Below are 25,641 nucleotides of genomic sequence, written 5' to 3'. Positions count from 1 at the left end.
TTTTATTTAATTTTTTTTTAATTTTTTTAATTTTTTAATTTTTTTTTTTAATTTTTTTTTGACAATAGGATCATACACATTATCCATAATAATCATATTGATACAATACCAACCATAGATAAATTTAATAACCATAATAAACCATAATGTTCATAACAACTTACAAACCATAATAATAACATCTCAATTCTTCCACAAACCATAAAAAAAACATCTTCCACAATCTATTATACGCATAAATAATATTTCAATTGTTTCCGAGAGATTCCCAAATTTGACCAGCAATTTGATTCCTTACATCAGACATGTGACGTAATTGAGGTTGACTAATGTCTAAGTCAATTGGTTGCTGAGAACTACTTCCTGCATGTGTCGAGCTGCTACTATCACCTCCACTAGGCCCATTATCTTCAACGATACGATCTGGATTGGCCCATTCAGCGAACAATGTGTCATTTTGAGAATGTGTCCTTATCCAGTTGTGTATTGTACAGCATGCAATGGGGATGTATCTCTGCGTCTTAGTTGAATACGGAGGCATGTCTCTCAAAATTGGAAAACGAGCCTTCAAGACACCGAAGCATCTCTCAATCACATTGCGCAGTGAGGAGTGTCGGTAATTGAACATTTGCTTCTTGTTTCTTGGTTGTCGACGTTGATTACGAAACTCATTTAGATGGTACCTCTCACCACGGTATGGCGATAAAAAGCCAGGCATATTTGTATAACCCGAGTCGACAACATAGTATTTATCTGTTCAACATGTATGTATCTATTATTATGGGTTGACAAAAGAATATTCATTATAAATTAACAAAATGCCATATAATACGTACCTGTTGGTGGCATTGGAAATAAATTTGTTGGATCATGTACGGTTTCAATGAACACTCTTGAATCATTTGCAGTGCCCTCCCAACCGGCCAATACATACGTAAATCGCATATCAAATGAGCAAACACACATTACATTTTGTGTTGTAACTGTATGCTTACCCCGATATGGTATTTGCTCTGATGCTGGCACCCTTGCAGATATGTGGGTACCATCAATTGCTCCAACACAATCCTATTTGACAAATGACTTTAATAATGCAGGATATTTTACTAAAATTTATATTTCAAATATTCTGTTAGTGATTACCTTAAAAAAAGGATAGAAGCGTGGATTATGTCGAATTTCTGCAGGCACCTCATCAAAATCTGGAGGCCTTATAACTTGTTTACCAAGCCTACACACTGCCTTCAAGACTCGGTTGAAGTATTTGGAGATGGTTTGGCCAGAATGTTGGAATCGCTCTTGGACAACACGATTTCGTTCATTGTGACCAATTGTTAGCAAAAATATACAAACTTGCTCTTGGACAGTCAGATAACGTGAGTGTTCCAGTTTACCATATACCTTAAGTGCCTCGCACAAATTAATAAATACATCTGGTTCCATTCTGAAATTTTCCTTGGACCTTCTTTCATGGCCATTCAATATTTCTAATACGTAGTCATGTCCTTGTAATATGGACGTTCGGCATGGTCTAGGTTGAAGGTAAGTATTACAATACTCATGTAGTGCTACACACACCAGAAATTGTATATTTTCATCGTCACTGTCTGAGTCAAAACTCAAATCAAGAGCATGCATCGGCTCCATATATATCACTGTGATATAGTGCTGACCCCTTAAAAACAAAAGTATTAGTGATAATGAAAATACATGACATAATGGTCACACAATAATTTTTTCTTTCATTGAATTTTTTTCGGTTTGGTAACCATTTTGTTTGGTCCAATTCAAATGTTGGCTCCATATATTTTAATTTCATATCACTTTAAAATAATTAAAATAACCCACATCTAGTGATGTCCAATTCAAATGTTGGCTCCAATTTATTGGTTATAAAATTGACACGTGCAGCTCACATGCCATTTTTTGTCCTCTTTTCATAACAAAGATAGAAGGCTGGGATAGAAACAAATCAGAACATCAAAGGGGTGGAATGCAGCAATTTTAGTTGAGGGGTAAAGTGACAATAAGCATAGTTAAGGGGGTTAAAGTATAATTTTTCCTAAAATAAAAGTAGACAACATAACAATAAAACTGAAACCAAGTTGCATAAATAATGACAAATAAAATGTACTGAGACATTACCAAAACAGAGATCAATAACACATCACTAACTTCTAACAGTGAGGGGGGTGGGTTCTAACAATAGTATATTCAGAAAAGAAGAAAAGCTCCTCCCTTCAATCAAAAATCAAGGGAAAAAAAAAAACAAAAGAAAATTGATTGCTCACTTTTGATGTGTGTTGTTTGAGACAATCCTGCAAACAAATTGATATTCAAACAATATAATTTAAGTCGAAGAGAGTGGACCGAAAAAAATTGAATATGGTATTCAAATGGTGACGTACTTTAAGCTTGGATAATGACAGAGAACCGATGCACCAATCGGTTCTTGGTTTATCTCTGCTTTGCTCTCATCCATTCAACAAAGTTGTCCAGAATTAAGGGCCATGCAAGTTCAGCATCATAATTACTATGGTCCGGAATTAAGGGCCATGCAAGTTCAGCATCTATATATCTTAATACATGCTTTTTTAACATATATTGAGGTTATTAAAGACTACTCATTAATCAACTATCATTAGCAAAAAAAACTTTTTATAAAAACATGTGAATGATGTTAATAATCCACATCTAGTGATGTTTCATATGACTTCAAAATTGGACTAGATGTTTCATATGACTTCAAAATAATTCATGCCAGAAACCCACATCTAGTGATGTTTCATATGACTTCAAAATTTAGTGAATAATCTAGACACATTGACAGATTTCATCGAACAGGTAATGGAAAAAACAATGTTGACAGTACAATGACATAAGAATTTTATATAGAAGAAGATCATACATACCTTGCAATGCAGTGTTGAGAATGCAGTGATACAATGTTGACAATGCTTCCTATGTAATGTTGACAATGCAGTAAAAAGAGCATACTAGTAACAAACATTATATAGGAGAAAGAGCATTCAATACTTTAACCAACCATAAACTACCATAATAAAAATAGCCTGCATACTAGTACAATATTGTAGCAATAATGGAAAGCCTGCATACTAGTACAATATTGTAGCAATAATGGAAAGCCTGCATACCATTTACTCAATTTGATATCTACTCATCTACCCATCTCTTTGCAGTACAATATTAAAAACACCAATAGAATACACCTAACTCTGTTTCCATAATAAATTATTCTGAAAAAAATAAAATAAAAACTACAATACATCAGTTATCCAACAATACAAGCTTGTTCACAGAATACACTAAGTCTGTTACAGCACAAAAGATTATCCAACAATTCAACAGTTACAGTACCAAATATAAACTTCCATAATAAGTCTGTTTCCATAATAAACTACCAAATAAATTAAACAACACAAACACATACCACACTAAATCTGCATTCTCTCAAAGATTAAGGACCCAATCCCTCATCCTACTAGCAGGCATATCAACAAATACCTCCCTCATTATGGGATCCGATGCAAGCTTGTTCACAGCTTTGGTGTAAGCAGCAGCAGGAATTTCCTCCATACCATGCAATAGTGCCATGCACTCTTTCAGTAATGAACGTGATGGAGTAGAGCCACCTTCAATTGAACCACTGTCATCGCCAACATTAGTAACTGAAGCACTTGTGAAACGCTTTTCCATTAGGTCCACCTTCCTCTTGCTATTTTCACTCATTTCTTTGAGTGCTTCAGAAATATTAGCTTGAAAAGAGCTCCTCTTCTTACTCTTTTTACCTCCCATTTTGCTCTTGCCTTTGCCCTTGCCCTTGCCCTTGCCCTTGCCTTGGCCATCTCCATTTTCATTATCACTATCAATTTGCAATGCATCTAACTCCTCATTCTTTACCTTAAATTCAGGATCAGAACTGGCACTACTTTCAGAAGGTGATTTGGTGGAAGGAAAAGCTAGTTTACCAGTTGCGGATGTGTCTCCTAAGATACGAGACAACTCATGGTAGTAAACCATCCCTTTCTTCCTAAACCTCTTTGCATGGGTATTAACCTACAAATCAATGAATTTGAAGTTAACATGAAGAATTCTCTAATTACATGTAGTAAAGAAAATGCAAAAAGTTAATTAAACCTTGTAAAGGGCTTCCCAAACGTCATCCGGTGCAGTGATAGTAAGTCGCTGGCTATCCCAACCAACACCAGTATGCTTCAGTAATGATGTAAATTTGTTGAACATAATACGCAGCTGATTGTATTTGTTCCGAAGCTGGTCTGTGTTATACTTGTATTGGGTTTTCGCGTTCATTTGATCTCTCAACCTATTCCAAGCTTGTTTCGTGAATGTTCCAGTTATTTTACTCTTCTTGGTTTTCACCTCCTCATCCATAAGGGTAACGAAAAGAGCCTCATTTGCCTGAGGCCATGGACTACTGTTTTCTCTACCAACTTCAACAACATCATCATCATCAATGGGGAGATCATAATGTATTGTTGATGCCATTACCTAAATATTTATATTTATTCATAGATAAACAAATTTCAAAAAAATATGAGTCAAATAAAATGAAGACACATTGAAGAATAAACAGCAGTTTAAACAAATTTCAAAAAAATATAAGTCAAATAAAATGAAGAGACATTGAAGAATAAATAGCAGTTTAAATATCCTTGTGGCATATGCACAAATTTCAAAAAAATATAAGTCAAATAAAATGAAGAGACACAAATAAAAACATCAAGGGGGCATGGCATATGCACATAGGATATATACAAGAGAAAACTAGAGCCTTTATCCAATTCAACCTTATATATGACGTACAAAGTCCAAAAATTGATTTAATGGATGTGTAACTGTCCTAACAATTCAAAAATATACTACAGAAGAAAAACACACAATATTTAACATGGTTTGGTAGAATTTGTTCTATAGTAATGGTATCTAGAAGATGAGAGGAACGGTACTTGAAAAACATCTAAAAACCTGAGTTGAGAAATAATCCCCGTCTTTGCTTACAGATATCCTCTTAAAGTAATCTTCACTTCCATGCTCACTTCTGGTGGTTGAGCCCAAAACAATCTGTTTTTTCTACCCATTAGTATTATTCTTGTCTGTTTGTTTCACATCTCTGCAATTGTTGATCCAACAATTTCATTAGTCCCTTTCTCTCAGTCTCAGTTAAATACGTAATTTTATATTTATATCTTGTAGAGTTCCCAAAATCCACGTCCCTGATAAGGAATAACAACTAAGTTTTTTCACTACTAGAACAGGACCAACAGGTTATAGAAATGCTTTCTTCATGGCATTCATGGCCTTTTCTGTCCTACGGGTTTTGTGTTGTAAGTGTCAGAAAATAACTTGCAAAAGTGGGATTGGTTGGTTGAATTGTCATTATTGAGTTCTGCAGTTGCCTTTTTTTTTTTATTTTGTAAATGAGAATTTATATTGAAATATGTGCATCTCTTGTTCATGCCAGGAGACTATAGCTGCACCACTTTTGGCTCTTATCAGCTGTTGACTCTTGATTTTGGCTCCCAAGTGTGTTTACTTTTAACATTCAAGGCTTATAATCTGGCCTTTTTTTCTTTCAAATTTGAATTTGAGCTTTCAGATCTGTTTTTCAACATTACCCACGCTAATCAGATTATGCATTATTGATTCTTCATTCTCGATTCTTTTTTCACCTTAATTATTTTCTTTAACAATTATTCAAAATTAATAACCAAAACAAAATTCAATATATATATATATATATATTAATAATTATTTGGCAAGATTAACATGATACAACATTGGCAGCAATGTCTAAAATTCTCTCAATTTTTGGCTAACTCACCTGGTATCTTCTCCAAAATTCAATTATCTTTGTAAATCCTCTAACGCATCTTAACACCAAGGTTGCTTTTCTTTCCAACAATAGAAATTAAGGGAAAAATATGACTCTTATTCTATGCATCGTTTTGAAAATATAGTATTATCTATCCATTCCATAGCGTATTATAAATCATCCATTCAAAAAATTTACAAAATATATAATTTTAGGGAGAAAAAAAAAGGACTGTCAAAAAATCTACCAAAATAGAAAGAGCTTTTAATGTTCAGATATCATTTGCCCCACCCACCATTCTTCCATTTTCGACCTTTCTTTCTTATTTACCGATTCCTGTATTTTCTATTTTTATTAAAAACGACAAAAACTCAAAATATATATAAATATATGTAAAGGATTAAGAATCTTCAACATAAAATAAAATCAATAAAAAAATTCACAAAAATTCAAACATGTACTTGAATTCGACAGGTGGTGTCCCTAACCAAATTTGATAAACCAATTCCAGTTTCACAAGTTTTGGATGTGTCCCAAATGGGGTTTTTAATTTTGAGAACTGTAGAAATATATTTTCAGTTCTAATGCTCAAGTCTTGACAACAATCTGATTTCATGTCTATGGCACAGGTTAATCAGGGCTCCTTCCAAGGTCCTACAGATTAGGTTTTCCCAAAGCAGAATAGATTTCTAGTTCAGAAAAAAAAAAAAAAAGATTTGTAGCACAGATCTACAACCAACAAAAAAAAAAAAAGAGATTTCTGCAGAACATATTTTTGGTTCGGGAAAAAAATTGCAGAACAAATTATAGTACAGATCTACGAAATGTAGCACAGATCTACAACCAACCATGAAAGAGAAACTGACCTGAGAGTGAGATCGATGTGGTTCGGAGATTTTGCAAAAAATCTGCAAAATAAATTTGTCGTTTCAGAAAAAAAAAAAAAAAAACCACCATGGTCTCTCAAAAATCTGAGATCATTTTGTTGCCATCGAAGCTGCCATCAAATCGATTTCATGACAGATCTATTAACCTACAAACCATAGCAAGAGAGAGAGAAGAAACATACCTAAGATCAATTTGTTGACAGATCTACAAAGATCTGCATGTTTGCAACATAATGTTTTAGAAAAGAAAACAAAAATCGAAGAGAAGAGAGGGGAGACAGAGAGAGCAGAGAGGAGAGGGGAGACAGACAAAGTCGGTGAACACAGAGAAGAGAGGGGAGACAGAGAGAGAAGAGAGAGAGAAGAGAGGGGAGAGAGACAAACCTGATCTGTGAAGTTCGTGAACATAAATGAGGTGGATGAAGATGAGATATTACCGTTGGACAAAATAAATGAATGAGGTGGAGGAAGATGATATATTTTAACGTTGGTGCTGCGGAGATTTGAGCCGAGATCAAGACGCCCACAATTAAGTTACTGTAGCTCCGCTACAGTAACTTCCGCTACAGTGCCAGTTTATTAAATTAGCCAAAACAGGTTTTTTCTGTTTTCGTTTTTTGGGTAAGATTTATAAACTGGAAGCCGAATTATAAATCAAATTTTTTACCAAACGAGTTTTTATCATAATTTTTAAAATTTTTGTAAATATAAACTGTAAACTGAAAATAAAATGGTTACCAAACATACCCTTAATAAAGATAAAATATGTTAAAATAGTTAATAAGACAAAATATTATATTTAAACTATAATCATTTTATTTTTTCTCTTACAATTATCAAATCAACTAAATAAAAAAAACCAACTACTATTTCAAACATAACTTTTTTAGCTAAGCTAAAATAATCAAAAAATTTAAATAAAAAAAAAAAAACCAACTAAAATAGTCTATTCTAAAGGGAACATTATTGCATCTAGGACGTTGACAAAAAATAGATTTCTGTGGTATTTATTCAAACTTTCCCTCCACAAATGAGAGATTCAAAAACATCCAATTTCAATACATGCATGTGAAGAATCAACCAACAACCCAAAAACAATACAACCATTCAAAAATTAAAAACTAAACAACAACTCTCACGCGGAAACTTTAGCATGTAGTGATTTTTGTTGAGATTTTTTTATGGGAGCAACCTTGAACTTACGAGTCACTGAAGAATTCACCATATTCGGGTGAGTGATAGTGACTTCATAATCTCCATGAAAAAGCCGAGTTTTAAAGTGACCGTTGGAATCTGTAGTGCCTGCAGACAATCCTGAATGGCTCCACTCCCTGATGAGCCTGTCGACGACATCTCCAGTTGGGAGATTTCTGAAATTGTTGTCTGTTAAACACATATGATAACACCCCTCTGGACTCCATGCTGCCCATACTATGATTCCATTGATACTAGGATGTGAGTAACCTTCCCTTAACACTTGATCTAAGAAGGTAGCCTGCCCACAAAAATACACATAATTAAGAATATATTTATGAACACAGAAGTCGATAATAAAATTGAATATAATTGACTCACATGGGTGTGTGTTGTGTCTGATTATGCAATTGGTTCTATTCCCAAATATTTAGCTTTTGTCTCACTTATTCGGCTATTTTGGGAAGACAAAAAAATTGGCTTTTGGCTTATTTCCAAAAAGCCAGCTAATTTATTTGAGCAAAAAATCATTTGACAAGTTAAAAACAAGTCAACTTTTGAAATTATAAAAATACCCTTTTATTTATGAAAGAGAACTAAGGTAAAATTGTAATTTCACATAATTTTATAATAGTAATATGTTCCATCTATTTCTTTGCCTACATGTGACAACATATAAAAATAATTTTAAAAAAAAACAAAAATACAGCTTTTTCCGTCTTTCCTAATGATTTTGGGCATAAACCAAAAAGTAAGGAAATAAGCCCAAAAAAACTGCTTATTTTCTTCTTTTCAAAATAATCCTTTTTTTTTTTTTCTTTCCCTGATTGGCCAATGGTCATCTTTACCTAAATCTTTCTGTTCTCTTGTCTCTGTCATTAGATTGGAAAATTATGTAGCGTTCTTTAGACAAGATGATGTCGCGTCTCAATCTTATTTCTATTTTTGTTAAAGTAGTGGGCGACCTATCACTTTTATGTTGTGTTTTGTGAGACACCATAATGTGTCACAATGTGGATAGAGTGTTTTTTGATAACTTAGGGTGTCCGGGTTAGCTTGCGCGCACCTCAACTAATCCCTGGGGGACCAATCCCACCGTCCACTTGCGGGGGCCCATTTAAAGCTAGAGCAGAGCTCTGTATAGACTGGCCCAACACAAGAATTGGCGGGGCCCCATTTAAAGCTAGAGCAGAGCTCTGTATGGACTGGTCCAACACAAGAGTTGATAACACCTAAGAGATTTTAAACCTGAGACCTAGAGAGAAGCAAACTCTTAAGTCCCAAGCCTCCACCACTAGGCCAACCCTTGGGGGTTGAGAAGATATCATTTAATGATGTATACAAATAGATAAAAAAATATATACATATTCAAGAATAGAGAATCTAGTACCCTCATAGTGAGCAATTGCTATCCCTGGCAGAACCAAATATGAACTTAAAAATCTAGAAATACATTATCTGATCGGTTTCTGTATTCTTAGAAAGCTGTAATATTAGAACAAAAACAAATACCTGATTGGGGCCTTGTATATCTACTTCAGTGAGCCAAATTGGCAACCCTGTAGAAGCAAGTTTGTCAATCGCAGCTCTCATGTAAGGAATGTTGGGAGTACTGAAATGTGACTCAAGTCCAATCGCTATTGGTCCTCGATAACCCCCTGCCCGAATCTGTAGAAACTTCTGCAAGTACCTGGCAGGCGAGGATGCCACGTCACCACCCTGTTCAATCGTATTGTAATCGTTCAAGAACAACATGGCTCCAGGGTCAAGCCGGTGAACATCGTTGAAGAAAATGGCGGAAGCGTTTGGCCCAAGCTTGCTTTCGAAGAAATGGAAATGCAAGTTTTCATTCACTACATCCCACGCTATGACCTTCCCTGATCATATCATTTTGTATAGAAATTCTTTTTAATAATTGAGATTGATAACCTTATACACTAAGACAATAAAATCATGTAGTTATAGTTATGAGATCAATCTCATTTTTTTTTAATAAATAATTAAAAAATGAACATAACATATTGGAAAAACAGAATTCATGACAAGTCTAATGGACCAAAAACTAGACCATCCAGTAGATAATCTAGTGTAAACAAAAAAAAAAGAAGATATTTTGCCTTTTTTAAACTCTATTTTCTTTTCTTTTTTCTTTCTTCACATACCTGCATATCTGGGGACAATGGAGTTCATCCTTTTGTTGACAGCAAACCAAAGATCATTAGACGAGAGTGATTTCACCCATTGCGGCTGGAACTCAGGATCGTCCCAGAAAATGTTGTGACCGCGCACACGGATGTTGTTTCTGCTAGCAAACTGGAGCATGGCATCAGGGACAGAGTAGTCCTCCCTGCCTCTATAAGGCTCGGTGCTGTACCATTTCATTGCATTCCCGAATGTGGTTACTCTGAACCTGGACATGAACCAGTTTTGGTAGCCAGTGTTGGTGAGTATGTTCTTGTTCATGGCACAACCGAATGGGAAATTGGGTCTTTGTTGCTTTATGGAGAACGTGGCGTTTGCTAGAGGATTGCCTTTGTCATCCATTGCAATAAGTTTCACTGAGCTCTTGCGATTCTGTCAAGTTTAATTGTTAATAACCCAAAATTTCAATGCAATATGCCTTATACCTAAGTTTATCTTTGTTTACCTTATCAATGCTTTGATGTTGATGAGATCTCCACTGCTTTTCGGTGAATGGTTTTAAGGAAATGCTATCTGCCCATATCTCAACCAATGTATTGTTGCTCTGCAAAGGACACTGGATAGTTAAAATCTTAAAACAAATAACTCAGAAGAACCCTGAACTTTTTATAGGTCCAATTCTGAGACCGATTTCAATGTGATTTTGATTATATATACATTATTACCTCAAAGTAGAGGTGAGAAGGGCCAGAAGCATTAACAACAAGGCCACCCTTAAGCATGGACCAACAGCCAGACTCGGCAACAACCCAACCGGCATGTTCAAAGCCTGATGGTGTTTTGAACATGGCTGCTACTTTTGCATTTCCTTGGCTTACTTGTAACCATGCTGCACCACAACACAACATAATTAGTGCTTAAAAAGGAAATTGGATATCGCTCTGCACATGTCATCCCACATGATCGTCAACAATGTCTAGGATGGACTTATAAGATGGCGTAGAACACCTAACTCTTTTATGAAGACCGACCACTGGGTTGGGTCAATCATAGACGACAAAACTTTCAGGTTGGAGCTAAGTCACCCATCTAATATGGGTTGTGCATCCATCTATATGTATTATATAAAGGACCCGTTTAGTATTATATAAAGTACCCGTTTAGTGTAGCTATTAAAATAACTTATAGATTATAATTTAATAGATTATAGATTATGACTTTAATCAGAAGTTGTTAATCTGTTTGGTGTAACTGTTGGATTATAGATTTAAGTTGCTGAGTAGTGTTTGTTAAATAAGTTGTGAAATACCTTTTTCAATTAATTTTTATTTTTTGTTTGTCTACATTTCTCATAAAAAAAATAATAATAATCTATAGTCCATTTGAGTCTTTTTCTAATTTTAAAAAAATAAAAAATAAAAAAATTTAAGAGTATAACCATAAATTAACATGTCCATAGCAGAAGCTGATAATCAGAAGCAATGGGTGAGCAGCTTCTCAGAATCAGTTTTTTTGAGTTAAAATAAGCTGTTAGAATCAGAAGTTGTTTGAAATAAGTTTAACCAAACAATCCAAAATAACTTTTTCAAAGCTAAAAGTCATAAGTTGGCTCTGAAAAGCTGAAACAAGCACCCCCAAAGAGAAGGGACTTTTTATTGAGAAGCCTTTTTAAGAGTTTCAAATTCTCATTTTAATTTTTTTTAATTTTCTTAATTTTAAGTAATTACTTTTATTTAATAATTTCACATCAGGAAAAGAAGGGAAAAAAAATGGTTTTACTCATATAAAGAGAATCTTATACTCACATCCCATTTAGTAAGGAGTTTTGTAAGAGTTTCAATATCTCATACTAATTTTCTTGATTTTCTTAATTTTAAACAATTAAGAAAATTTTCATTAGCTAACTTTTATTTGATAATCACACATCGAAAAAAGAAGAAAAAAGTGAATTGTTTAGGTTGGGATAGTTTAGGTTGGAAGCTTTTATCATAGTTTAAGTTATATAATTTAAAGGCTTTTTTAAAAGGGTTTCGAAATATGCCTCTCTAATAAGAGGGTTTCAAAATTTGGAAGTTGTCACTCATCTCCCCTAATTGGGTCCATTTTACTTGCATGATTACAATTAAATATATTTTTAAAACAACATTTTCCTCAAAATGCAATGATGCAAGTTAATTCTATGATTATGACCACATGGATGACAATGTAACAAGGCACATATCGGAGAAGAGAAGAGGTCAGTTGATTGGCTTTGATTTATTTTCAGTTTTTATTAGCAACATTCTGAACAAATTAAAGTTTGATTTACTTTGAGCAAGACTATCATTTATAATCACGTAATTTTATTATATTTAATTTTTAAAAATAAATAATATATATAATTTTATAAATAGATCACATATTTTTTTTAAAGATAAATACATTAAAATCACATGAACATGACTTTAGAATGAATTTGATTTTTTTTTTAATATGCATGTGAGTTTACAAAATGATCCAGTATGATAAATTCACCAACCTAAACCATGCCTCTCTAATTTCCCTAAGCTAACTTCTATTTACCTTTTATTTTATAATCCTACATCTGCAAAAAATAAAGAACAAAGTGAATTATTTCACTTACATAAAGTGAATCTTATACTCCTATTTATAAAAGTAAAATGAGATTTTTAGTGAGAAGCCTTATGGTTAATATCTCATACTCATTTTTTTTATTTTTTTTATTTTAAACAATTAAGAAAATCTCCATTGACTAGCTTCCATTTAACTTTTATTTTATAATCCAACATAATTTTGATCTTAAAAATAATTTTGTATGAGATTTTGAAACTCTCATAATACTTAATTTTAAAACAATTACAATCGCACATCGAGAAAAGAAAGAAAAAGTGAGTTGTTTCACTTATATAAAGTGTTACAATCCCACATCGGGAAAAGAAAGAAAAAATGAGTTGTTTCACTTATATAAAATGAATCTTATAAATAGAGTTTTAAGAGAGAAACTCCAAGCCCTCATTCTAAAATTATTAAATTTTTTTTATTTTAAACAATTAAGAAAATTTTCATTGGCTAACTTCCATTTACTTTTTATTTTACAATCTCAAATCAGAAAAAGAAAAAAAAATGTGAATTATTTCATTTACGTAAAGTGAATTTATGCTCCAATTTATATAAATTATTGAAATTTCTTAATTTTAAACAATTAAAAAAATTCCCATTGATTAACTTCCATTTAACTTTTATTTTACAATCCCACATTGGGAAAAGAAGAAAATAGTGAATTGTTTCACTTATATAAAGTGAATCTTATGCTCCCATTTATATAAACAAAAGAAGTTTTTTAATGAGAAGTTCTATAACAATACCAATTTTTTTTTTTTTTTTTGTGTGTTTAAGAATACATGTACAATACTCCTAGCATACCACTCGTACTATATGAAGGTGCTTTTGTAAACATAGTTTCAATCTGCAATCTAATGTGCATATGCATTTAACTTTTATTTTACAATCTCATATCGGGAAAAGAATTTTATGCTCTCATTTATATAAGTAAAATAAGATTTTTAGTGAAAAGCCCTATAATCAATAGCATTTTTTTTTTTTTGATTTTTTAAATTTTAAACAATTAAGAAAATCTCCATTGGTTAGCTTCCATTTAACTTTTATTGTACAATTCCAAATAAACGTTTTGATTTTAAAAATAATTTTGTATGAAATTTTGAAACTCTCATAATATTTAACTTTAAAATAATTACAATCCTACATCGAGAGAAGAAATAAAAAGTGAGTTGTTTCACTTATATAAAATGAATCTTATACTCTCATTTAATATTAAGTATTGTGTATGTTTCAGTTCAAGATGGTTTAAATTTTAAAAAAAATTTAAATATTTTAATTAATTAATTTTGTTATACATTGATTGGTTTTTTGACTTAACCGATTAGGCTGAATCATTTTCGATTTGACTGATTCACTAGTTTAACCACGAGTTTAGCCGTTTTATCAAAATATAGGGCTTAGATTTGTTTGATTTAAAATAAACAAAGATTGACTTTATTAAAACTTGAACGATTGAAATTGCTTGATTAGAAATAAATTTACCGTCCAAACAACTATTAATTTGTATTTTACAATCTCACATCAGAAAAATGAGGAAAAAAATGAGTTGTTTCACTATATAAACTTTATACTTCCATTTAATATTGTAGTATTGTGTATGCTTCAGTTCAAAACAGTTTAAATTTTAAAATTAAAATAAAATTTAAAAGTTTTAATTAATTAATTTTTGTATAAGTTGGTTGATCCTTTAACCTAACCGATAGAGTGAACCGTTTTCGATTTGACTGATTCACTGGTCTAATTTCGATTTTAGCGGTTTTATCAAAATATATTAGTTAAATTTTTTTCAATCGAAAAAAATTAAAAATTGACCTAATTAAAGATTAAACGACTAAGATTGCTTAATTCGAAATAAATATCATGCCCAAACAATTGTTAACTTTTAAACAATTAAGAAATCCACATTGACTCGCTTTCATTTAACTTTTATTTTATAATCTCATATCAAAAAAAGAAGGAAAAAAGTAAATTGTTTCGCTTACATAAAATGAATCTTATACTCCTATTTATATAAACAAAATGAAATTTTTTGTTAGAAACTTTACAATCAATATCTCATACTAATTTTTTTTTATTTTATTAATTTTAAACAATTAAGAAAAATCTGATTGGCTAGCTTCTATTTAATTTTTATTTTACATAATATAAAAAAATTTAATATAATTATCATATTTTTATTAAATAATATATTACTTGTGTGAGTAATTTTCTTACCACACTGCCCGCCTAGTAATCAGCTGGAGAACACCGGCAGAATAGATGGCTCCAGTAACCTGTAACAGAAAGAAAGGGCTCCGGCGGTGGCTCCTCCACCCGGGGGCACTCCGACGATCAAGTCAGTATATCTCTCAAAGATAATCAAGTGCTAAACTCACAAGCTTGAGTATAAAACTGCGTACCTTAGACCTATGGGGGTGCCTCTCTTTTATAGTTTAACTCAATCCAAGTCCTACTAGAAGCATGACTTCTATAGACTTCAATTTAGTGATTACTTAGGATTTCTCAAGAAATAAAGATAAACTCCCTAAGAGCTTTATCTTTATCTTGGCGAAGTCCCCTCTTTGTCCTAGGACTCTTGTCCCTTATCCACTTATCTCGGATTCCGATATCTTCGGAGACAACCTCGGCAACTCCGAGATCACCTCGGCGTAATTTCCATGACACGTGGTACCTCGGCCAAACACGTCGGCGTCGTCATGCCACGTGTTGGTACCCAAGAAATATATCTCCACAACTGCCCCCTAGGTTCTATTACCTCGGCATCCTGAGGTAATGGAACCTACATCGATATTTCTTTCTGCATAGTGGCTCAAAAACTGTTTGGCCGAAATAACTTATTTTTAAGTCGATGTGTTCTCTTCGGAGAATAAGAATTCAAATGTACTCTATCACGCGCATGAGCTGTCATGCACATCTAACCGTTCCTTTCACGTGCTTTGTCTTTATTGGCCCGTGTCTGTGACGCGCCTACAAGCTATCTTTTATTCGTCTGCGCCGTCTGACGTATCCGGTGCTCCAGGCGCAATAAATGCCCTGTTTTGTCGCCGTTTTAAGTTTTTTACAAACCTTTTCTTTCCCTTTTCTTTCCCTTTTCTTTTCTTCACTTTTTGCATTCTGATTTCTTGTTTTCTCTCTCTCTAAAAGCTCTAGCATTCTTCGAATCCGCCATTGTTCTAAGTCCCAAATTCTGTGATCATCCTTACTCTTCCATTTCCGCGAAGCTTTCGCTACTGTTACAACTGTCGTCTGGTCTCGGTGAATATTGCTTCGACTTCAGTTTATCCGGTAAGCAACTGGCCCCCTTACTCTCTTTTTCTAATTCTTGATTGTTTCTGAAGTTTCTTGCCATTACTGTTCTGTTTAAGTGTCATTCGTGAATCATTCACCTGAATGCGTCTTATTTCATGATTTTATGAACATTTGCACTGTTTCACTACTGTTCTTGACCCTTAACCCTTTGTATTCTTCGTGTTTTTGATAGCCCATCCCTGTTCTTGTCTCTAAAATTTCGCTTTTGTTCTCTGTTTTTTTTTTTACCAGATCTGTGCCCCCGATCTTCATCTTTATAATTTTAGGTTTGGGATTTGTCTGTAGAACCTTCAATCTTTAGGAAAAACTGAAACAAACTTTACCAGCCCTTTCCCAGGTTTTGAAACCGAGGTTCTAGCAACCCTTTTGAAACACCTATTTTCTGAAACACAGCTTTCTGAACTTAAGCCGACGTTATGGGTATGTGGAGACATCGAGTAAATTCCCCAACAAAACTTGAATACTTTAGGCAGGAGTTCTCCATCCCAGCCGATGTTCACCTTAGGCTTGTTGGGGATGGTGATTCCATCATGCCCACAGATCATACGATGCCCTTTCCTATTGTAGCCTTTACTGAATGTGGACTCCGGCTTCCAGTCAATCCCCTCTTTCGCGAGGTTCTCCACTTCTATAGGTTGAACCCTGTGCAACTTACCATCAACTCTTATCAAGTGATTAATGGTATCATAGCCCTGGCTAGGCAAGAGAACGTTAGGATCACCCTTGCCGATATCCAATTTTGTTATACCATGTGCCCCCTTAACCTGAAGGAAAGAGGTTATGTCTACTACCTCAAGCCGAGGTCTACCGAGTTCAAAATTGTAGCCGACCTCCCGGATTCCAACAAGGGAGCCGGGGATGACTTTGTCATTGCTTCGGGAAATTGGGAATTTGGCCCAGATGAAGATGTTCACCTCTACCCTCTTCCTCGAACAGTTAAAGAGGGCAAGGGTAAGAGCCCAGTGCCAATACTTAGTTATTCCTTTTCCAAGTCTTCAAAACTTTGTCTGTTTCTAATGACTGTTTGCTTGTCCTGCAGATCTTCATCAACCACCAAAAAACTTTCGCCAATCATTCTTCCCATGAAAAGATTTAAAGAAGCTCCTTGACCTTCCAATCCACAAGAGCAAGGCTCCCCTGCTACTAAATTTTATCCCGACATACAAATCCACACTGCCCGACGTCCCAAAAAAGAAGAAAAATAGTCTTTCTCCACCTTCTGCCACAAATCCTTCCATTGCTTCCATACCACGAGCAGACGAAGGATCCACTTCTGACCCAGTCGATCTGCCATCTTCTTTAGCCCCATACTTGATCCCAATACCAGAAAGAAAACGTCGGCGCCGTCTTATCAAAACTGCCGAAATGGGTCGCACAAAGCCAATTGCTCAAAATCTCTTAGCCGACCTTCCGACTGATGCTGATATTGTACCGACCCAACCAATGCCCCCACCGAAGCCGAAAAGAATCAAGAAGGCCCAACCTAAAGCCAAGGCTGTTGAGGCTGAAGATAGTTTGCCTATCTCAAAACTGGCTGAGAGTAAGAAGACTTCTTCTGCTCCTGCGAAAAGGTCTGCCGAGACCCAGCCCTCTAAGTCTACCCAATCAAAGAAACCGAGGTCCTCCTCTACAACAACTTCAAAATCCAAGGTGCCAAACGTCCGTTGGACGCCTGAGATTACCCTGGAGGACAAGCCGGTCATGGCTACTGACAGCGCCGACGACATTAATGTCGGCGTTGCCCTTAGTACAGCTCTTCTTCTCCCAGGTGATCTGGAAAAGAATGCTGGAATGAGTGAGTATGAAAATTATGCTTTCATGCTTCAACACTGTGTTCAAGTAAGTGTCTTCACTTGGTGACCTGTCTTTTCCTTATTTGTTTATAAAACTTCTGTAATAACTTCTTGCTTTTGTGTTCTTTCAGGCTGTTCAGCATGCCCACTCCTTCTCCATGCAATCTTTTGAGAACAGGGAGAAGTTAACTGACTTGCAGAAGGAGTATTCTGCACTCTAGAAGATCAACAAGGGTCTTCAAGCAAAAATGAAGAAATTAGAAGACCAGGCCGAGGCTGCCACTAAAGCCCAAACTTTGGCCGAAAAAAAGGCCGAGGCTGTTGAAGCTATAAAGAAAGTTGCCGAAGCGCAGAAAAATGAAGCCGAGGACAAGGCCACCCAAGCCGAGAAGGAACTTCAGGAGGCCTTGGCCACGAAAAAGGCTGAAATCAAAGAAGCTGATGAAAAGGCTTATGCGCAGGGCATGGCCGACGTCGCTGAGGAGTACAAGCTTCAAGTTAAGGAAGCATGAAACAGGGGATTTTCCCTTGGTTGGATGTCTCTGCTAAAAAGACTTGACCTCCCTGCTGACTCACCTTTCCGTAATGTCGACGCTATTCCTCTCCCATTTCCACCAAGCCAAGCCGAAGAAGAATCTGGGTCGGAGCCTGAGGATGAAGATGATCAGAATGCTGAGGCTTTGATGAAGAAACCCAAGGGTGATGCTGGGGTCAAGTCTCCTTCTCAAATTGAGCCCATCCTGGACATAACTTTGGATGAAGAGGGTGATGAGGTCGGGGAGGCGACTAGGGAAGCTGTTACACGGGTATTATCGTCTGACCTCCTATTAGCTGAAAGAAGTCTTAACAAAACGCTTACAGAGATTGATGCCGAACTGGCAGCAGAGAAGGCCGCTGAAGTAGTTCCATAGGAATTTGCCGAGGTTCAGACCCAAATTACTTCTAAAGCAGAAGAATCATAACTTCCATGTTTTTTGTACTTTTTTGTTTGTTTGGCAATATAGGTTTCTTTGTATGGCCGATGTGCCTTTTTCTGAACAATTTTTCTTATGGATGCCTCAATCTTTTAATGTCTTTTTGATTTGCTTCTGCATTTTGCTACCTTTGTGCAATCTCCTCGGGGTTACATACCTCGGGTATAATAACATCAAACTTTATTTCGGCAAGATTCAGTCCTGAAAAACTTTTGAAAAAATTCCAACAAGTGTTTAACATATACAATTCAATGTTTACTATAAGTTTCTTTTTAAGTTTCAACAAGTACGTAAACAGTAATTTCGGTTTAACCTACTTGTAAATTGCTGCAAATTTCAACAACTGTTAATATATACTGTAATGTTTTCTTCAAGTTATAACAATGATCTACTTGTAAATTGCTACGAATTTCAACAAGTGTTTAAACAATATACTAAGCTTTTACCTCAACCTGTAAATTGCTGCAAATTTCAACAGATGATCACATGTCGGCTTAACATTATCTTGTAAATTGTTATAAATTTCAACAAGTGTTAAGCATCTTCTTTGGTTGGATCATCCTATAGATTGCTATAAGTGTGCAAACTATAACCTCGTCTTTACTTCGTCTTGTAAATTGCTACAAATTTCAACAAGTGAAGAGAAACAGTAATCTCGGCATAACTTCGACTTGTAAATTACTACAAATTTCAACAAGTGAAGATAAGGAATCAGCTTGACTCCAACTTGTAAATTGCTACAAATTTCAACAAGTGAAGACAAGGAATCAGCTTAATTCCAACTTGTAAATTGCTACAAAATTCAACAAGTGAATTAAGGAATCAGCCTGACTTCAACTTGTAAATTGCTACAAATTTCAACAAGTGAAGGCAAGGAATCAGCTTGACTCCAACTTGTAAATTGCTACAAATTTCAACAAGTGAAGACAAGGAATCAGCTTGACTCCAACTTGTAAATTGCTACAAATTTCAACAAGTGAAGACAAGGAATCAGCTTAATTCCAACTTGTAAATTGCTACAAATTTCAACAAGTGAATTAAGAAATTATCTCGGCTTAACTTCGGTTAAGCATCATCTCGGTCTAATTTCAGTTTTAAACATTATCTTGGTTTAACCAACTTGTAAATTGCTACAAATTTCAACAAGTGGTAAACGCATTCTTCTTCTTTCTGCCCCCAATGTGAACCTGAGTTCTACTTGGGTTCTCATTATTCATGTCTCCAGAAAACATCAGTTTGTAATTTTTTCAGTCATATGTGTTTGAAAGAATTTTTGAAAAGACTTTATTGATGATATCGGCCAAAAAATTATATACATCTAATGATAAAAAAATTTCAAATTACAAGTATTCCAAGGTCTGGGCAATGCTTTGCCCTCATTGTCCTCAAGCCGATAAGCTCCATTGCCTAATACTAAAGTAATTCTGTAGGGTCCTTCCCAGTTTGGGCCGACAACTTTTCTCAAGACTAGGTCACCGACTTGAAAATCTCTTGGATTGACCTTTTTGTTGTAAGTTCTAGCAAGCTGCTGCTGGTATATTGCTAGCTGAATTGCAGCCTTTTCTCTTCGTTCTTCCAAGAGGTCCAGATCTTGGGCTAAGACTATGTCGTTAGTGTCATTCTCTACTCTCTAGGTTCTGATCCCTGGGATGCCGATCTCCAATGGGATGACAACTTCTGTGCCATAAGCCATGGCAAAGGGAGATTCCCCTGTTGATCTTCTCGGCGTAGTTCGATATGCCCAAAGCACGTTGGGCAACTCGTCTACCCACTTTCCTTTTGCTGCCTGCAGCCTCTTCTTTATTCCATCCAAAATTACTTTGTTGGATGCTTCTGCTTGACCATTACTTTGGGGAAAGCTTGGTGTTGAAAAGTAGTTCTTGATCTTGAATTTGGCACAAAAGTTCTTGATGAGTTTGCTGTCAAACTGTGTTCCGTTGTCGGCAACGATTGCTCTTAGAATGCCAAATCTGGTGATGATGTTTCTCCATATAAAGTTCTTGACGTCCACATCTCGGATTTTGGCAAGAGGTTCTGCCTCTATCCACTTTGTAAAGTAGTCTGTTACTACCAGCAAGTATTTTCTTTGCCCAGTTGCCTGGGGAAGTTGCCCAACCAGATCCATACCCCATTGGGCGAACGGCCAAGGGCTGGATACTGGGTTCAGGTCAGCAGCTGGCTGATGTATCAAAGGTGCAAACCTTTGGCATTGTTCACACTTCTTCACGTAGGCTTCAGCATCCTTTTGCATGTAAGGCCACCAATACCCCTGGGTAATGGCCCTGTGGGCTAATGATCTGCCCTCAGCGTGGCTTCCACAAATTCCTTCATGGATTTCATAGAGGAAATCTTCAACCTGCAAAGGGTGTACGCACCTTAAAAGGGGTCCAGTGAAGGATCTTCTGTAAAGATGTCCATCTTCTGTCAGACAGAATCTTGCAGATTTCAGTCTGATTTTGTGTGCTTCCTTACGATCTTCTGGCAATTTTCCTTCTTTCAGGAATGCGATAATTGCATCCATCCAGCTTGGCCCCATGTCCACACACATTGCTTGCTGCTTTGTGCTCTCTGCTCCTATGCTCGGGCCCGACATGTAGTTGATCATAATTGTTCTTGTTTTTCCAGTCTGAATTGAACTTGCTAGGTAAGCCAACGCGTCGGCGTGGGTGTTGTCATCTCGGCTAACTTGGAGTAGTCGGCAGTTCTGAAATAGAGTTGCTAATCTAATGACCTCTTTTGCATATGCCGACATCCTTTCGTCCCTGGCTGCGAATTCACCTGTTGACTGGTTAACAATAAGTTGTGAATCACAAAAAACTATTACCTCATCTGCTTCTGCTGCTTCTGCCAGTTTTAGCCTTGCAATTAATGCTTCGTACTCCGCTTCATTGTTTGAGGCCTTGAACCCCAAACGGATGGACTGTTCTATTATTTCTCCATCAGGAGATATCAGCAGTACCCCTGCCCCTGCTCCTTGACGGTTTGAACTTCCATCGACGAAAAGTCTGAATGAATCGCCGATGTAGATGCTGCAGGGTCTGAGTTTTTCCTTCCTTTGTTCTTTTGCCTTTGGTTGGGCTTCTCCTTGTTTGCTGGGATACTGCTCATCTCGGCTCGACGGAGCCCGATGTTCCATGGTTTCTGGGGTGAATTCTGCCACGAAGTCGGCCAAAACTTGGCCCTTTATTGCTGTTCTCGGCCTGAACTCCAGGTCATATTGGCCCAGTGCCACTACCCATCTTGCTATCCTTCCTGTTAAGTCTTCTTGTTGTAACAAGGACTTCAGTGGGTGCTCTGTTAGGACCACAATCGTGTGTGCCTGAAAATAATGGTTCAACTTCTTTGAAGCCATTACTAAGGCCAGCATTAATTTTTCTAGCAGCAGATACCTTATTTCTGCACTGGCCAAGGTTTTACTTACATAATAAATCGCTTTTTGCTCCCCTTTTTCTTCTCGGATGAGTACTGCACTTACTGTGTGTTCTGAAACTGCCAAATACAAAAACAATTCTTCCCCTGGTTCTGGATTGGAAAGAACCGGAGTTGTGGTCAAGTACTTCTTTAGGTCGGCTAGAGCGGTTTCGCATTCTTCTGTCCACAGAAAGTCTGTGGCTTTTTTCACCAAGTTGAAGAAGGGTCTGCATTTATCTGAGCTTCTGCTGATGAACCTGTTTAGGGCTGCGGCCCTTCCAGTAAGCATCTGAACCTGTTTTGCCGACGTCGAGCTCTGCAGCTCTAGGATGGCCTTGATTTGGTCTGGGCTAGCCTCTATGCCCTTTCTCGTTACCAGATATCCTAGAAACTTACCTAATCCAACTCTAAACGCGCACTTTGATGCGTTGAGTCGGAGCCGGTATGTTTTGAGTATATCAAAATTTTCTTTTAGGTCGGCAAGATGTCCCTTAGATTCTTTGGTCTTCACGACCATGTCATCGATGTAGACTTCTACCGTTTTGCCAATTAGGTGCTTGAACATTTTTGTTACTAACCTTTGGTAAGTTGCTCCTGCGTTTTTCAACCCAAAAGGCATTACCTTGTAACAGTACAAGCCTTTAGGGGTGATGAACACAGTTTTCTCCTCGTCTGGAGGGTACATGGCAATCTGGTGGTATCCCCTGTATGCATCCAAAAAACTCATCCTTTCGTGCCCTGAAGTTGCATCTACTAACTGATCAATCTTGGGCAGAGGAAAACTGTCTTTGGGGCAGGCTTTGTTGAGGCTGGTAAAGTCTACACAGACTCTCCATTTACCGTTCTTCTTTTTCACTACTACTGTGTTGGACAACCATGTCGGATAGTGAACTTCGCGGATGGCCCTGGCCTCCAAAAGTTTGTCTACTTCTTCTTCTACTGCTTCGACATGCGTCAACGTCGGTCTTCTGGCTCGTTGAATCACAGGTTTGGCCGACCTGTCGACATTCAGTCTATGGCAAGTGACCTCGGGGTCAATGCCAGGCATTTCATAAGGTGTCCAGGCGAACACTTCAATGTTGGCTCTCAAAAAATCTTCCAGTTCTTTTTCTTCTTCTTCGGCTAAACCTGAACCGAGAAGAAAGAAACGTTCTTCGTTGCCCTCCTGGACTAGGATTTTCTTTAGTGTCTCTTCACTCTTTTCGGTTGGCTCCTTGCCGACATCATCTAGGACCTCTATGTCCTCGTCTTCAATCTCTGCCTCTTTTGGCTCTCGAATGTTGCAAGTGGACTTTGTTGCTGCCATGGAGCAACTTTTTGCTTGCAGTTGATCTCCTCTGATTTCTTCAATTCCATGCTCTGTGGGGAACCGTAGTAATTGATGTAATGTTGAGGGAACTGCCCCCATTGCATGCAACCATGGTCTTCCCAAGATGATGTTATATGGTGAGGGTGTGTCAATTACCATAAATTTTGTTTTGATCTTCTTAGTACCGGCTTGTACTTCCACGCTTGCTGCGCCCAGTGGCCATGTCGGCGTTCCATTGAAGCCGACCATAGGGTTGTTGGATTCTTCCAGGTCGTCAGGATGAAGGCCTAGCTCCTTATAACATCTGATATACATTATGTCACAAGAGCTGCCTTGATCTATTAGGATACGTTTTACTTGGCATTCCCCAACCTGGAGGGATACTACCAAGGCATCATTATGCGGATGCTGGACCATCTCTAGGTCGGCTTCAGTGAAGGTTATCATTGGTCCTTGGCTTTCTTCAGGCCGAGGTCTTTTTTCCCCGATTTGGTAGACATGCTGTAAATGCCTTACCCTCTGGGTTTCTCCTCTGACTTCGTTCTCGTTGACCCTTGAGTGGATCACATTAACCACCCTTGGTCCTCCTGCCTGTGGTTGCTGTGCTGGAGGTGGTGGAGCTGCTGGTGCTTGAGGCAATCTTGCCTGTTCTTCTCTGGTCCTGGCCTCATCAACAAGGTCCCTCAGATGGCCTTGCCTTACCAAGTCTTCTAAGTGTGCTTTTAGGGCTCTGCAACCCTGGGTTGGGTGCCCTTCTTCATTGTGGTAAGCACAACGCCTACCGATGTTTCTTCCCATAAATTCCCCTGGTGCTCTTGCTGGAGGTCTGAAATAGGGTTGGTTTCGTATTTGATCCAGGACTTTATGGATGGGGATTCGGAACATCGTTGTCACTGCCTGTTTGCCCTTCAATTCCGTTTCTTGTTTGGGTGGTCCGTTATTACCTCGGCTTCGCTTCGGCGAGCCGTTTGCTTTCTCCTGCTTTATCTCTTTGTTTCCCGATGTGTCTTCCTCGACTCTGGCATATTTCTCAATTCTTGCCATGAGCTCTTCCATGCTTTTTGGCAGTGTTTTTGCCAAAGACTTCCGTAGCGGGCAGTCATCTTTCAGGCCGTTCTTGAAAGATACGACCGCCACTTCTTGGTTGCATTCGGGTATTCGATTGAACACCTCGTAGTATCTCTTCGCGTAGGCCCTAAGGCCTTCTTCCTTGGTGATTCTTAAAGCCATCAGGGCGTTGACCCTTAAAGGCTGTAGTTTGTTCGTCACAAACCTGGCTACAAACATCTCGGTCAGGCCTTCCCATGTCTTTACGCTTCCCTTTGGCAGCTTATGGAACCAATCGGATGCAATTTCCCCAAAGGATGATGGAAATACTTTGCAGAGCAATGGCTCGTTCCCACTGTATAATGCCATTGAATTCAGGTATAGTCCAACATAAAAGTTGGGGTCTGACTTACCATCATAAATTTGGAACCTCGGCATGCTGAATCTTTTTGGTGCTTCAAATTTATCCAGTTCCACCGAGAATGGCGTTCTCGGCTTAACTTTAGAAGTCACCTCGGTTTCAACATTCTGCTGCCTCCTTTTGAAGTAGTCCCTCAAGTCTTCTTTACTTCTACCTGGAGCTCAGCTATCTTTGGACTTCAATCTTTTCGGCACACTACTTTCGGCCTCGTAGTGGGCCCGTTTCGATCTTTCTCCATGGGTTGTGTCAAAGCAGAGCGCTTGCCCTGGAACATGCCGATGTTCTTTGGGCCCTGGATCCTTCATGCGATGTGCCCTTCGGGACTCTTCTTGCCTTGGTTCCTCTCGTCCGACTTCCCTGGAACGTCGGTGAGAGTGGCTTGTACTCCTGGTGTGCTGAGGGGCTTCGGGGATTGCTTTTCTTCCTCCCTTCTGGGTATTAATTGCTGGCATCGGTGTATCTTGCAGCGGGTACGGGGGCTGCATAACATTGTTTTGCATCATGAAGTTGACCACTGACTGTAGGTCTGCCAACTTGTTCGCCAAGTCTTTTACTTCCTCATCCATTCGTAAGCACCTATCCCTCCAAACCTGATGGTCATCTTCGTTGTAGTACTTGCTTTGGTTTGTCCTTTTTGTAGCGTCGCCCTCCTGGCCGACGTCTTTTTCTTCGTGGCCCTGA

General features: G+C 37.3%; 2 protein-coding genes and 1 long non-coding RNA gene across 6 annotated transcripts; all 3 read right to left on the bottom strand.

Annotated features, from left to right (window-relative positions):
* Positions 1-2,089: 2,089 nt before the first annotated feature.
* LOC114318159 (uncharacterized) lies at positions 2,090-2,546 on the bottom strand. Its single transcript, XR_003648946.2, has 2 exons — positions 2,409-2,546; positions 2,090-2,318 (listed from the first exon to the last, which is right to left on the bottom strand). It is a non-coding gene; the product is annotated as an uncharacterized LOC114318159 (long non-coding RNA).
* Positions 2,547-3,081: 535 nt separating this feature from the next.
* LOC145819968 (uncharacterized) lies at positions 3,082-7,199 on the bottom strand. 4 transcript variants are annotated; one of them, XM_082914091.1, is made up of 6 exons: positions 7,126-7,199; positions 6,924-6,956; positions 6,721-6,762; positions 5,008-5,152; positions 4,159-4,530; positions 3,083-4,077 (listed from the first exon to the last, which is right to left on the bottom strand). In XM_082914091.1, the coding sequence occupies exons 5-6, from the start codon at positions 4,525-4,527 to the stop codon at positions 3,472-3,474; spliced, it is 975 nt and encodes a 324-aa protein (XP_082770217.1). In that variant the 5' UTR covers positions 4,528-4,530; positions 5,008-5,152; positions 6,721-6,762; positions 6,924-6,956; positions 7,126-7,199; the 3' UTR covers positions 3,083-3,471. The 4 variants fall into 4 exon arrangements, with proteins under 4 accessions (XP_082770219.1, XP_082770220.1, XP_082770217.1 ...); XM_082914093.1 differs by lacking the exon at positions 5,008-5,152 and having other exon boundaries at positions 3,082-4,077; XM_082914092.1 differs by lacking the exon at positions 7,126-7,199 and having other exon boundaries at positions 6,924-7,025.
* Positions 7,200-7,521: 322 nt separating this feature from the next.
* On the bottom strand, positions 7,522-11,138 carry LOC114322709 (endo-1,4-beta-xylanase 5). Its single transcript, XM_028270081.2, has 5 exons — positions 10,803-11,138; positions 10,583-10,681; positions 10,098-10,509; positions 9,448-9,812; positions 7,522-8,236 (listed from the first exon to the last, which is right to left on the bottom strand). The coding sequence occupies exons 1-5, from the start codon at positions 10,983-10,985 to the stop codon at positions 7,877-7,879; spliced, it is 1,419 nt and encodes a 472-aa protein (XP_028125882.2). The 5' UTR covers positions 10,986-11,138; the 3' UTR covers positions 7,522-7,876.
* Between the last annotated feature and the right edge of the window lie 14,503 nt (positions 11,139-25,641).

Source organism: Camellia sinensis, chromosome 2 (genome assembly GCF_055761805.1).
Source record: "Camellia sinensis isolate YWXY chromosome 2, ASM5576180v1, whole genome shotgun sequence".
In the NCBI taxonomy this organism is placed as follows: Eukaryota; Viridiplantae; Streptophyta; class Magnoliopsida; order Ericales; family Theaceae; genus Camellia; species Camellia sinensis.
The sequence above is the reverse complement of the archived record's forward strand: the minus strand, read 5'-3'. Positions and strand labels throughout refer to the sequence as shown.